The sequence below is a fragment of the Cajanus cajan genome, chromosome 6 (assembly GCF_000230855.2).
Source record: "Cajanus cajan strain Asha chromosome 6, NIPB_CcT2T_4, whole genome shotgun sequence".
NCBI lineage: Eukaryota > Viridiplantae > Streptophyta > Magnoliopsida > Fabales > Fabaceae > Cajanus > Cajanus cajan.
The window spans coordinates 25,255,315-25,268,999 of record NC_138522.1 but is presented as its reverse complement, the minus strand read 5'-3'; the positions used below and the strand labels follow the sequence as shown (position 1 = coordinate 25,268,999).

The following is a 13,685-nucleotide window of genomic DNA, read 5'->3' as shown; positions in this document are numbered from 1 at the left end:
CCTAAATTTTATAACAGAACAAAAATAAAAAGTTGCATAATGAAACAACAATCTCATTGTTGTAATAATTTTTCTCATTACAAATATAAGTTAAGATTAGACGAGATACATCTTCATGTAATGTCAAAATCAATTACTAACTTTTTTAAGGATTTATAGTGAAATTAAGAATCATTTACTCGTCTCCAACACAAATCTGCATAAAAGAATATAAAATAAAAAATATATGAATTTTATATCAAATTTTAACTAATTAAAAAAAATGATTTAATCAACTATATCACTATATGAAACACCGTTGTAATGATCTAAAATAAAGCTAAAATTTAACAAAATAAATGAATAAATAAATAAAAGAGGTAATAGAAAAATGAAAGCTAAAAAAAGAGAGAATGAAGAGTCTAGAAAACACGTGCCTAGTATTTGGGTTGGTATTCAATTGGTATGACACTTGGCAGGTCGGTTGGTTGGATTGGGTTGGACCAGTCTGAAAGAGAGTGTATGTAGCGGGAACGTCCCGGTTCGAGGAATGATTCATTGCACTTGAGCAATTTGTAGCAATATAAAACTTCATTGCACCTTCTTTATATTATACACTGTGGACTACACCTATCTTCCTTCTTTTTCCAATATAAAACTTTCTTCACCACACATATATCCCCTCCTCACACCCAAACATCATTCCCAAAACTTGTTCATTTCATTCTTTTTGCCCTCTTCTGTGGGGTTTCTGCTCTCAAATGCTCTTGACCCTTCACTTCTTGCCCTTTGTTTTTCTTTCTTTTGCTCTTTCTGAGTCTGGGGGTTTTGATCAGCTGCACCCGTTCCTATTGTTGCGCCTGTGGACTCGCCTTCCATACCCATCATGCCTACCCTTGTCAATTATAGTGGTAAGTGTTGGGAGATTTGTAATGATCACTGCTGAAAGGCTTAAGTGTTGAACATGTGAAATAAATAATGTTTTTTTTTTGGTTTTGGATCATGGGGTGTTTGGATCAGAATTAGAATTAGGTTATTAGTTTCATGTGTGTGTATATATACGTGGAAACTCCTGGAGGTTGTTGTAATAAGAGGTCTATATTTTGTTTGTTATTAAGATTAGGTTTAGTTTTCTGCTTTTTTTTTTTTTTTTGATGGAAAATATGTTTGCAAACATGTTCTGCTGAAGGCTTACATGTTGTGCTTGTGAGATGAATAATGTTTTTTTGTTTCAGTTTTGGTTTAGTTTAGAACAATTTTGAATGGATGAGTTACATTTGTGAATGGGTTTTTCAGGTTATGATGAGCTCTATACTGGGGGTTCCTTTTGTGCAAATCCCATTGAATTGGGTCGCCTGTGTAATATTGGTTCAAGTGTGTACTACACACCTAATAAGCGTGCTCGCACCAGTGCCTCAGATATCATTGAAGTTGGTGGGCGCGAGCAAGATCAAAAGCCTGCAATTGATGTCCTTCCTGATGAGTGCCTTTTTGAGATTTTGAGAAGGGTCGGTAGTGGCAAAGAGAGGAGTTCTTGTGCTTGTGTATCGAAGCAGTGGCTTATGCTTACTAGCAGTATGTGTAAAGCTGAGATTTACAAATCTGATAAGGTGGTGGAGGGGTCAACTTCCTGTGATGTGGAAATGGCCTCGGTGGATGAGGATCATGTTGAAGATGATGGATGCTTAACGCGGTGTTTGGAAGGGAAAAAGGCAACTGATGTAAGGCTTGCTGCAATTGCAGTTGGGACTAGTGCCCGTGGGGGACTGGGGAAGCTGTCTATCAGAGGAACCAATTCTGTTCGCGGCGTCACAGACGCAGGCCTCTCTGCAGTTGCGCATGGTTGCCCCTCTCTTAGATCATTATCTCTGTGGAATGTGTCTTCTATTGGGGATCAGGGTCTGTCTGAGATAGCAAAAGGATGCCATATGTTGGAGAAGCTTGACATATGCCAGGCTTCTTCTATTAGCAACAAAAGCCTAATTGCAATAGCTAAGGGCTGCCCCAATTTGACCACCTTAAATATTGAATCATGTCCGAAGATTGGAAACGAGGGGTTGCAAGCTATTGCGAGGTCTTGCCCCAAGTTACAGTGCATCTCTATCAAGGATTGCCCTCTTGTTGGGGACCATGGAGTATCAAGTCTATTATCATCAGCTAATAACCTTTCAAGGGTAAAGCTTCATGATTTAAACATTACAGATTTCTCTCTGGCTGTCATTGGCCACTATGGAAAGGCAATTGTAAATTTGGTCCTCTGCGGTCTTCAAAATGTCAGTGAAAGGGGGTTTTGGGTCATGGGTGTTGCTCAAGGTCTGCATAAACTTATGTCACTTACGGTTACTTCATGCCGAGGGGTAACAGATGCAAGCATTGAAGCCATGGGTAAAGGTTGCATTAACCTGAAGCAGATGTTTCTTCGGAGGTGTTGCTTTGTATCCGACAATGGGTTGGTCGCATTTAGCAAAGCTGCAAGATCTCTTGAGAGCTTGCAGTTGGAGGAGTGTAACAGCATCACCCAGTTTGGAATTATTGGTGCCCTTTCAAGCTTCAAAACAACACTAAAGTCTCTCACCCTTCTGAGATGCAAGGGAATTAAAGATATAGATGTGGAAGTATCTATGCTTTCTCCTTGTGACTCTCTCAGACATTTATCCATTCATAACTGCCCTGGTATTGGAAATTCTAGCCTAGCTATGGTTGGGAAATTGTGTCCTCAACTTCAGCATGTTGATCTGACTGGACTTTATGGTGTAACTGATGCTGGTCTTCTTCCTCTTTTGGAGAATTCAGAGGCCGGACTTGTCAAGGTGAACCTTGCTGGCTGCTGGAATTTGACAGATAACATAGTTTCAGAATTAGCCAGGCTACATGGTCGAACCCTTGAAATGCTGAATCTTGATGGATGCCGGAAAATTACCGATGCAAGCTTGGTTGCTATTGCAGATAACTGCCTTCTTCTTAACGATTTGGATGTGTCAAAGTGTGCAATCACTGATGCCGGAGTAGCTGTTCTTTCAAGTGCCAGGCAGCTTACTTTGCAAGTGCTTTCTTTGTCAAACTGTTCTGGTGTAACAAACAAGAGTGCACCTTCCCTAACAAAGTTGGGCCAGACCTTGGTAGGGTTGAATCTTCAAAATTGCAATTCAATTGGGTGCATCACAGTGGAGTTGCTAGTGGAGAACTTGTGGAGATGTGATATTCTGGCTTAATATCTTAACCATTTTGATTGCTATATCAGGGACGGAGACACAATTGAAGTGATTAAACCGGATCTGAAAATACATCATAGATGGTACATGTATCAAGTTGTATAATGAACTCACAGGTGGTGACATTCGGCATGCTTTTTGGGCAGATGTACCTACCTATCAAGGGTGGATTGGGCGACAGTTTGTTGACATGGTTGTTTTCCAGGGAACTATGGCAGATCCTTTCTTCAGCCTTTTTTTTTCAAGCATTTTTCATATCGAAGTGCTTGTTACAACCCTTTTGGCCTTGCTACTGGAGGCCACTTCTTTTATGCTATGGTAACCCTGAGAACAAGTTTACTATGACCTGGTTGACGCTTGCCACTGGATAGATAGTGCATTGTATATGTTAAGTCTCTTTTGTACTGCTGGATGTTGGGTATTGATGTGGTTTATAACTTCAATAATGGTGCTCATACTTTGAAATAATCTTGTCAATTTAGTGTTTGCCAATCTAGAATCATACCACACATGGAATCTGGATGATTTAACATGTTTTCCTATAGTCTACCGTGTTTTTTTTTTCTTTTAAGAGGTTCTCTCTTGCTTATGCACTGCTGCTTTTATTTGTTCTATAATAATAAGGCAATTTATAGTTTTTATATTTGCCTAATCTGCAGTATAAATATTTATTTTATATGATAAAAATTTATAAAATAAATTTTTTTAATGTATAAATTATATTATAAATAAAATTCATAATAAATAAATATTTAGGATGAAAAAATGGACTCAGCCCTATAGGCATATGTAAAATACTTTCATGTAGGATGAGTAAATATTATAGACATCGGTTTTTGTTTGGTCATCCCTATTAAGGTTGAGAGATCTTGGGAAAGAGAAGAGCAACCCTTAATAGAGGCCCAAAGGATGCTACAACATGTAAAACCCTAATTGCGACGCGAAATGGTCATTTTCTCAACCTTGGAACGACCATTCTCAATTGAAACAATGAACTTAAACCTAGTTTGGAAATAATCGTTCCAAGAAGACATTCTATGAGTTATTTTGAGGCGTGGAACGACCGGTCCAGTGTTGGGAATGGTCATTCCCCTTCCCTAAGTGCCTATATAAATGTGCACAGGACTCACTCTTTCACACACCTATCAAATTTGACTTCCCCCCTCTCTTTGTGAATTCCTGAGTAATAGTGAAATTTTTGTAGAGCGAAAGACTGCCAAAACGCGTTCTTATACGTATTTGTGAATATTTTTTTACATAAAAAGCTTACTTCGGAGGTTTTAATTCTTTCTTTCTTCCTTTCTCTTCTTTATTTTCTTTATTTTACAACCTTATTCGCATGTAGTGAATGATTACTATGTAGATAATAAACTAATGCACATATTGTAAATTAACATGATGTAAACTATTGTATATTTAATAAAATAAAAGGGGTAAAAACTTAATTATATCATTATTATGCTAAACTTATTGTACGGTATCAAGTTAGGGTGTTGTGCAGTGCCTAATACCTTTCCCACACGTAACTGACCCCGAACCCGATTCTGGCTATAAAGGTCATAATTGATTTCTGAAAACCTTTTCTTTTTTTGATATTTTGAGTAAAATATTGGTGACAACTCCTTCGAACCTTTTCAAAACCATTAGTGAAGCATTAGTCCGGTCTTTGGGCATTCAAACATTAGTGAGATTTTCAAATAGGAAGTCAAACCATCTGTGGACAAGATCAGAAATTTTTAGATTCTAATAGATGGCGACTCCATTAGGAAAGCTAAAAGAGGGTTAAACCCATTTAGTGATGAATTTAGCACAATGATAAAAAATAATGAAATTTTTACCCTTTTTTCCCATTGTTTGTAAATATTTGTTTTTAGTGTGGCTCTAATAACTATATGCTTGTTTAAATTTTTGCACTTATTTGAAAATAAATTGTACACAAACCCTTGTGTACAACAAGTTCCATCTATACCCGAGGGTAAGAGAGATGACCATAGGGAGTGATTGATGTATGGTCGATCATAGAAATGGTTTTAGCTACCCATGGATCACTGTCAGAAATCACACTCAAGGTGATAACTGATTACTCTAACTTGATATTTTGGATAGGCCACCAGCGTCTGCCAGTTGATAACGATGGAGATATTGAGTCCCTATAATGGAGGCACCTTGGGGGCCTTTGAAACTGGTGAGAACAATTAGAACTTTCTTATACCATGCACCTTTCTACAGGGACCTCAACGCAAGGATTTGAACGTGATTGTTCGCGGGTGTACATTGTTTGAACATGTGTTTGTGCATTTGTCTATGTACAGTTTGTATTTTTAATAATTTCCCTAAAATAAAAAAAGCACTCAAAACATCAAAATGCATCATAATGAAAGAAAAATCAGTGCGAAAAGAAAATATTATAAAAATGAAATATATATATATATATATATATATATATATATATATATATATATATATATATATATATATATATTAGTGAGAAGAATACACCTCATGCATTCTTTTTAACAAGTCATCTAGGATCACTAAAAAATTTCTAACAAAGGCTAATAGACCCTAGTTAGTGTAACCTTTGTCACATCGTAAATTATTCTGAAAAGGAACACCCACTTTAAGGGCAACAAATCATCTTTGCTTTCAAATAAGTAAAAGGTCTCTTTGAAAAAAGATATTCAGTCTGTTAGAAATTTTCTACATTCACCCATTCATGCATAAGTCTAATAAATTATATTCCTTGAATGTGTGGCTTTTCAACACTCTGTTCTCACGAGGGCTTAGAGGGGAAGAATAATGGAGGCCTTAGAGGAAAGTTTAAAGTTCCTAATTTCCCTAAGTACAACGGGGTCAACTGCTCGAAGGGCCATCCAACGATGTATTGTCAGAAGATGATCGCCTATACTAGTAATGAAAAGCTCTTGATACGCTACTTTTAGGAGAGTTTATTCGAAGTTGCATTAAATTTGTACATGAAACTAGAGGGAGGTAGAATCCAAACCTAGAAGTAGCTCATAGATGCATTACTCAAGCACTACAAATATAACATCAACCTAATAATTGACAAGCCATATCTTCAAAGCATGAGCAAGAAGGACGAGGAACCCTTTAAAGCTTATGCGTAGAGGTGGAGGGAGCTGGTTGCTCAAGTGGAACCCCAGCTATCAGATAAAGAAACCGTGACACTTTTCATCAACTCCCTAATTTGGCCATACTACGATAAGATGATAGGGAACATGTCAACTCTCTTTGCCAACATAGTTACTATCAAGGAAAAGGTTGAACAAGGCTTGAAAAACGGGAAGATAGGAAAGGCCCCCTTAAGCCAAGAGCCTAAGAAGGTTTTTGGGAGGAAGAAAGGGGGAAGAGTTAATGTTGTGACCTTCTCCACTGGCCCTCAAGCAACCAAAATGGCACCTAGGGTAGAAAGGGGAATCAATAGAATTCCCACAAGCTACTCAGAACTGTTGCCCCAACTCCTGGAAGCATCAATGTTGGTGCGACTTCCACTAGCAAAAAAAAGGGAACCTCCTTATCCAATGTGGTATAAGTCCGAAAAAATGCAATTATCATTCCGAGTCTATAGGTCACTCCATAGAAGATTGCAAGGCCTTGAAGTTTTACATGTAGAGACGTTGGGTGGTTGAAGTTCGACACCAATACGCCGAACATCGATAAGCAGCCGCTCACCAAGTACAATGAATAAGGGTCTCAGGATGGTCTGTTGGAAAGTTGTTTTAGGGGGGCTCTCTAAAAAAATAAATTTAATTTTCTTGTTTTCAACTTTTGACCTTTGCCCATGGTCACAAGTACATACACGAAATAAGAGCTTGTATAAAGTTTTTTTTTCATTCATTAATAATACATGTTGTCTTTTCAACTCTTTGTTTATTCTTTTCTCTCTCCTCTTATGCACTAAATTCTAAAACTAATTATAGTACCTAAAACAAACATGACTGAGGATAACAAAAAATCAAACTCCAAACATCTATAATGCATTATCTAAGTCTGAGGTGGATGAGGAAGACGTTTCTCTGGAAAAACAAAGATTATTGGATAGAGAAGCCTAAATGATCAACCTCATTAAGAGGGAATTGAGAAAGTTAACCTCGGGCAAGGAAAGGATAAAAAAGATATCAGTATCGGCACAACGATTAACAAAAACATTAGATATCAGTTGATTGATCTACTAAAGGAATACGTTGGTTTTCAAATGGTCTTACCATGATATGCCAGGATTAGACCCCAAAATCGTTGAGCATAAATTACCCATGAAGGAAGGATTCTGCCCTGTGAAACAAAATCTCTGAAAAGTTAAGCCCCTAATGGTCCCTCAAGATAAAGGAAGAGGTGCAAAAACAATTAGATATGGGATTTCTAATAGTCTCACATTACCTTGAGTGGCTCGCAAATATAGTGCCAGTATTGAAATAGAATGGGAAAGTTCAAGTTTGTGTAGAGTACTGAGACCTGAACAAAGTAAGTCCCAAAGATGATTTCCCACTACCACACGTTGACATGTTGGTAGAGACAATACTGCCACAAATACCATCTTTTCATTTATGGATGGATATTCAGGGTATAAGTAGATTAAGATGGTTATTAAGGACCACAAGAAGACGTCCTTTATCACACCCTGGGGCACGTTTTGCTACAAGGTTATCTCGTTTGGGTTGAAGAACACTAGAGCTACCTACCAAAGGGCTATGGTGACTCTATTCCATGATATGATCCATAAGGAGGTCGAAGTCTATGTGGATGACATGATCGCGAAATCAAAAAGTGAGCATGATTATCTTATCCATTTGAGAAATTGTTTAATCATCTCCGTAAGTACCAATTAAAGCTAAATCCCGCCAAATGTACTTTTAGAGTTCAATCTGGAAAGCTCCTTGGATTTATCGTTAATGAAAAAGGAATAGAAATAGATCTGGAAAAAGTAAAAGTTATCACAAAGATGCCTCCTTCTAAGATAGAAAAAGAAGTCAAAGCTATCCTTGGGAGGGTAAACTACATTGCGAGATTCATCTCCCAATTAACAGATACCTGTGCACTTATCTTCAAACTACTCTGGAAAAATCATAAAACGGAATGGAATGAGGAATGTTAACAAGATTTCGACAAAATTAAACAATGTTTAATAAACCCGCTAGTGTTAGTGATGGAGGACCATCCTTGGTGCTTCATTTGAAGACCCATCACATGGTTCATGGTTAGGAGAATGGAGGAAGATAAAAGAGATATCATGTATGGATCCATCTCCTAGGCCCAATTTGAGTAACATAGAATTTTATTGCTTTATTCCAATTTTACCCTTGTACTTTGGGGTATTTTAGTCATAGAATTTATCTTATTTGAATTTCAAATTTTACCCTTGTATTTTGGGGTATCTTAGTCATAGGACTTATTTTATTTTGTATTTCCCACTTTACCTAAACAGCTTTGTATTGCATAATTTGTTAGATACATATGATAAAAAGGTGTTAAGAGGAGTCTAGAAAACTCATATAATCTAAGTTTGTCTTGTAGGGAAGTAACGAATTTAAGTTCAAATAAGTGTGAACTTCCTTCAAGATCAAAAATAGAAGATACAACACCATGAGATGTATCTAACAAACCATACAAACCAAAAGTTGGGTGCTTTATGAAGGGAACTAAAGTGGAAAGAGTCTTAAGGAAGGAAGGCTTATCTTCCTTGGGCACCACCAAGGAAGTAGCACAAGAAGTGGGACTAAGTGAATTCCACTTCTTCTTCACTAAATCTTGAAGTTGAGATTTTTTTTCTTTAAAAAAGATTTGTTTTTGAATCTCCACTTCAAGACTAGTGGCTTGTCAAAGAGGGAGTATATTCTGAGCTCAGCCTCTCCAAGCTGGACTGATATTTAGGGCTTCAGCCGGCCCACTGCTAGTTTTGGGGTCTAGCAACCCTTACCGATCTTGTACTAGTTTTAGGGATTGTCGCCACCCGGCCCAAACGGGCCTCGGCGGTCGCGAAGACGGTCGAGCTCGCTTTCATTTTTAGTTTTGAAAATGTATTGGATTATTAGAACGACTTGTTCTCAAACTGAGACCTTGTCGATCTTATCCAATTTATTTATTAAATGTCTCACCAATCCATGTTAATCCCAAGCGGGACCCTCCATGGATTAGCGGTTTTCACAAAAAGTAGGGTTCGTGGAGTCGCCACCAATGTTTTACTCAAAACATTGGAAAAAGGGATAAGGCAATTGATTTTATAAATCAACTTTGGCCATTACAACCAGAGTTGGGTAAGGGAGTCGGTTACGCATGGGGAAGGTGTTAGCACCCCACAGCGCCCCTTTCGGGTTCCCTATGACAGATTATTTCTAAAATAACAGCGTAAAATTACTAAATTACCCCTATTTATTCTAAGCAATTATTAACTATCTACATGATGACAGTTAAATATACACACAGAAAGCAGTAAAAGGAAGGACTTTAAGAAGAAAACCTTTGAAGCGTGCTTTTATATATTTCGTAAAACTGGGAAGCTTTTTGGCGTTCCCTCGCTCTACAAGCCCGCTCGCTCGCTCCTATAAAATTTTGACTATGGAAATCCGGAGGATTTCCCTTCGACTAGGTTCGATCCTCAAGCAAAATGGCTCGGGGCTCAAGAACTTCGTCGGATCAACTCTCCGAGTGATTTCTAGGGCAGAACACTGCTCAAAATCCCCAGAATACTCAAGGAGAGGGTTGAAACTATGTTCAAAAGTGTTAAATGACGTCCAATTGACGTCATATTTATAGGGAATAGGCGCAATATGGGCTATAGAATCAATACGGCCGTATTGAAATTTTTGAACTTCAATACGGCCGTATTGAAGTTCAATACGGCCGTATTGAAATTCAGAAATTTCAATGCGCCCGTATTGAGTTCACTGCGGCTGTATTGAAGCTTCAATACGGCCGTATTGATTTCAGTACGGCCGTATTGAAGTTTCAGAAACTTTAATACGCCGTATTGAGTTCACTGCGGCCGTGTTGAAGCTTCAATACGGCCGTATTAAGTTTAGTACGGCCGTATTGGGCTTCATTCCCTCCACTTCCTTATTTTAAGCTACTCTAAGACCTCTAAACCTACAGATAGCCATCCTATGGTCTTCTAGGAGTCCTTCTGGCTGACTTTCCTTCGATCTTTGAGGGTCTTCGAGTTTTATTTCCGACCCGGACAATTTTAGGGGTCTACAGCTGCCCCCCCTTTACTTAGTCAAACGGCCTTTTGGTGTACCGATTGACAAGTAAAGGAGTTGACCCAATTGTCCGGGTAATAAGCCATCCTTCCGACTTGTAGTGTCTTCAGGTGGGAAAATTGTTGAGTAGCCTCTCCAGGTTGAGTATTAGTCGTCGCCTCTCCAGGCTCATGCATACCTCGGTGCTCTCGACAACTGGGTAGCTGAGTACTGCCTCTCCAGGCCTGTGCATACCTCGGTGCTCTCGACAACTGGGCAGCTGAGTATTGCCTCTCCAGGCTTGTGCATACCTCGGTGCTCTCGACAACTGGGTAGCTGAGTATTGCCTCTCAGGCTTGTGCATACCTCGGTGCTCTCGACAACTGGGTAGCAGAGTATTGCCTCTCAGGCTTGTGCATACCTCGGTGCTCTCGACAACTGGGTAGCAGAGTATTGCCTCTCAGGCTTGTGTATACCTCGGTGCTCTCGACAACTGGGTAGCTGGGTATTGCCTCTCAGGCTTGTGCATACCTCGGTGCTCTCGACAACTGGGCAGCTGAGTATTGCCTCTCCAGGCTGGTGCATACCTCGGTGCTCTCGACAACTGGGCAACTGAGTATTGCCTCACCAGCCTATTGCCTCTCCAGGCTGGTGCATACCTCGGTGCTCTCGACAACTAGGCAGCTGAGTATTGCCTCTCTAGGCTGGTGCATACCTCGGTGCTCTCGACAACTGGGCAGCTGAGTATTGCCTCTCCAGGCTGGTGCATACCTCGGTGCTCTCGACAACTGGGCAGCTGAGTATTGCCTCTCCAGGCTGGTGCATACCTCGGTGCTCTCGACAACTGGGCAGCTGAGTATTGCCTCTCCAGGCTGGTGCATACCTCGGTGCTCTCGACAACTGGGTAGCTGGGTATTGCCTTTTAGGCTTTGATATGATTTTGTCTCCACAGTCCACGATGCTGCTTCGACGGTTTTTCTGATTTTGTGCCACTGAGGGCTAGATAACGCAGGGATCCGTCTAGGGGATGTGCAGTCATTCATAGGTTCTTATGTCCCAACTTGCATTGCATTGTTGGTACCCATTGAGGAATTTCTGTTTCCTTGGGGTGTAGACACAGATGCTCTTCTTGAATTGAGCGATGCCTTATGTTTGGCTGACGTCCTTTGACGTTGGTGGAGTATCCCGGTTATCCTTATTCGGGTATCTCTTTTTGATTTTCTGATTTTTTACTGCCTCTGTGTAGGCTGTTATCCGCTGGGGGATTTTGTCGTTGATTTTGATTAGCCTCTTCTGTTAGGCGTATCAGCTTGACGTTCAATGATTGGCTGAAAAGCCAAATTCCGCTTGGGGAATTGTTATTGATGATTTTTTTTTTTTATTTTTTTTTATTTTTCCTCTTTTTGAAGGAGTGCCTCTTGAGTAGGCGATTGGGGAATGAGGGATCTTATGTATCCCAGAGTATTATTTAGGAAGCCTCTACAGGCTTAGCCTCACTCAACACTTGAGCTGGAGAGCTATCTTCACTGAGGAAGTTTAAGTCCTTTGACTTGGGTATTTTGCTTGGGAGATCGTACTTCCATTGGGGATTTTGACGATTTTGCTTTGATAGCTCTCGCTGGGGATTTGTTCCGTGAGCTTGAGTTGAGGTTTCTCTGGGGAGTATTATTTCTGCGAGCCTCTCCAGGCTCATTTATTCTGTACAGTTGGGGGAGTATTATTTCTGCAAGCCTCTCCAGGCTTTAGTTATTCTGAGGAAGTATTATTTCTGCAAGCTTCTCCAGGCTCAATTATTCTGAAAGAGTATTATTTCAGCAAGCCTCTCCAGGCTCAATTATTCTGAGAGTATTATTTCGGCGAGCCTCTCCAGGCTCAATTATTCTGAGAGTATTATTTCGGCGAGCCTCTCCAGGCTCAGTTATTTTGTACAAACTGATGAGTATTGTTTCGGCAAGCCTCTCCAGGCTCAGTTATTCTGCGGGAGTATTATTTCGGCAAGCCTCTCCAGGCTCAGTTATTCTGTGCAATCTGTTTGTTGGATTTTCTATATCCTTGCCTTTTTTCATTTTCGGCTTTTTCTGTTTTTTATGTTTTTGGCTTTTGCTGTACAGAAATGTCTCAGTTATTCTGAGAGAGTATTATTTCGGCGAGCCTCTCCAGGCTCAATTATTCTGAAAGAGTATTATTTCGGCGAGCCTCTCCAGGCTCAGTTATTCTGAGAGTATTATTTCGGCAAGCCTCTCCAGGCTCAGTTATTCTGAGAGTATTCTTTCGGCAAGCCTCTCCAGGCTCAGTTATTCTGTATGACGCTGTTGATTTTCTGAATCTTTGCATTTTGTTTGCTGCTGTCATACACAAGCAATTTTTCCTATTTTTTCTAATTTATGTAGTTGCCTCATGACGAGGTCTTTGAAAATTTCTTTATGGCCAATACGGCCGCATCCATTTCAGTACGCCCGTATTGAGTTGAAATTTTGTTCATAAACCTGATTTTAGTACGGGTGTACTGAACATGGTACGGGCGCATTGTTTTTTCTGAAATTTATATTTTTTATTATTTTTTTATTATTATTATTTTTTTTGTTTTTTTTTCAATAAACAGAGAATAAGTGATCTTCCAGTACACCTATCATCTGTATGCATGTATGCAGTATGATGCACCTAATTCTATTTGATTCTTTTTTCAAAAGAATTAACCGATGCGTTTTTGTGTTTGGATTTTGCCATTCCTCCAGACAGACTGTGCTCTGCCGATTTCTGTTACCGAGGAATGATGCATATTTGATTTTGGTGTCATCAACCAAATGATTCTTCCCTTTCTTTAGGAGATGTGTCAACCCTCCTATTGACCACTATATCTCCATGTTTCCACAAGATTATTCAAAAATCGTTTGGGACAAGAGAGAAAAGAAGGAAAGGATATATTTTCAAAGGTTTGTGTTTTAGAGGGGATTATTTATTTTTTGAAAAATGGTTTTTGTAAGAATGGCTGGCCATGGTAGGCTTATGTGTTTAGGTTTGTTCGATTAAACACTTATGAGGTTAAGCACATCTTTGTTATTAATGATTGTGCTTTGACAACTTGGATAGCTTTTCTTGAGCCCCTTGTTGAATTCAATTGATGGTACCATCATGGATTTATTTTGTTTTTTTGTTTTTTTTTTTTTTTTTTTGACGGCCCTAACTTTTGCCTAAAACACCCTTTTGTGATGTCTTAGCGGGCTTTTGTATTCATTTTGTAACCCTAACTTTTTCCTAGGTCACCCTTTTCGTGGGATTCCTAGCGGGTTTTTGTCTTCAT

The 13,685-nt window shown here is 39.3% G+C and overlaps 1 protein-coding gene across 1 annotated transcript; it reads left to right on the top strand.

Annotated features, from left to right (window-relative positions):
* The first annotated feature begins 554 nt into the window (after positions 1-554).
* LOC109792818 (EIN3-binding F-box protein 1) lies at positions 555-3,834 on the top strand. Its single transcript, XM_020352259.3, has 2 exons — positions 555-890; positions 1,276-3,834. The coding sequence occupies exons 1-2, from the start codon at positions 866-868 to the stop codon at positions 3,189-3,191; spliced, it is 1,941 nt and encodes a 646-aa protein (XP_020207848.1). The 5' UTR covers positions 555-865; the 3' UTR covers positions 3,192-3,834.
* Positions 3,835-13,685: the final 9,851 nt, after the last annotated feature.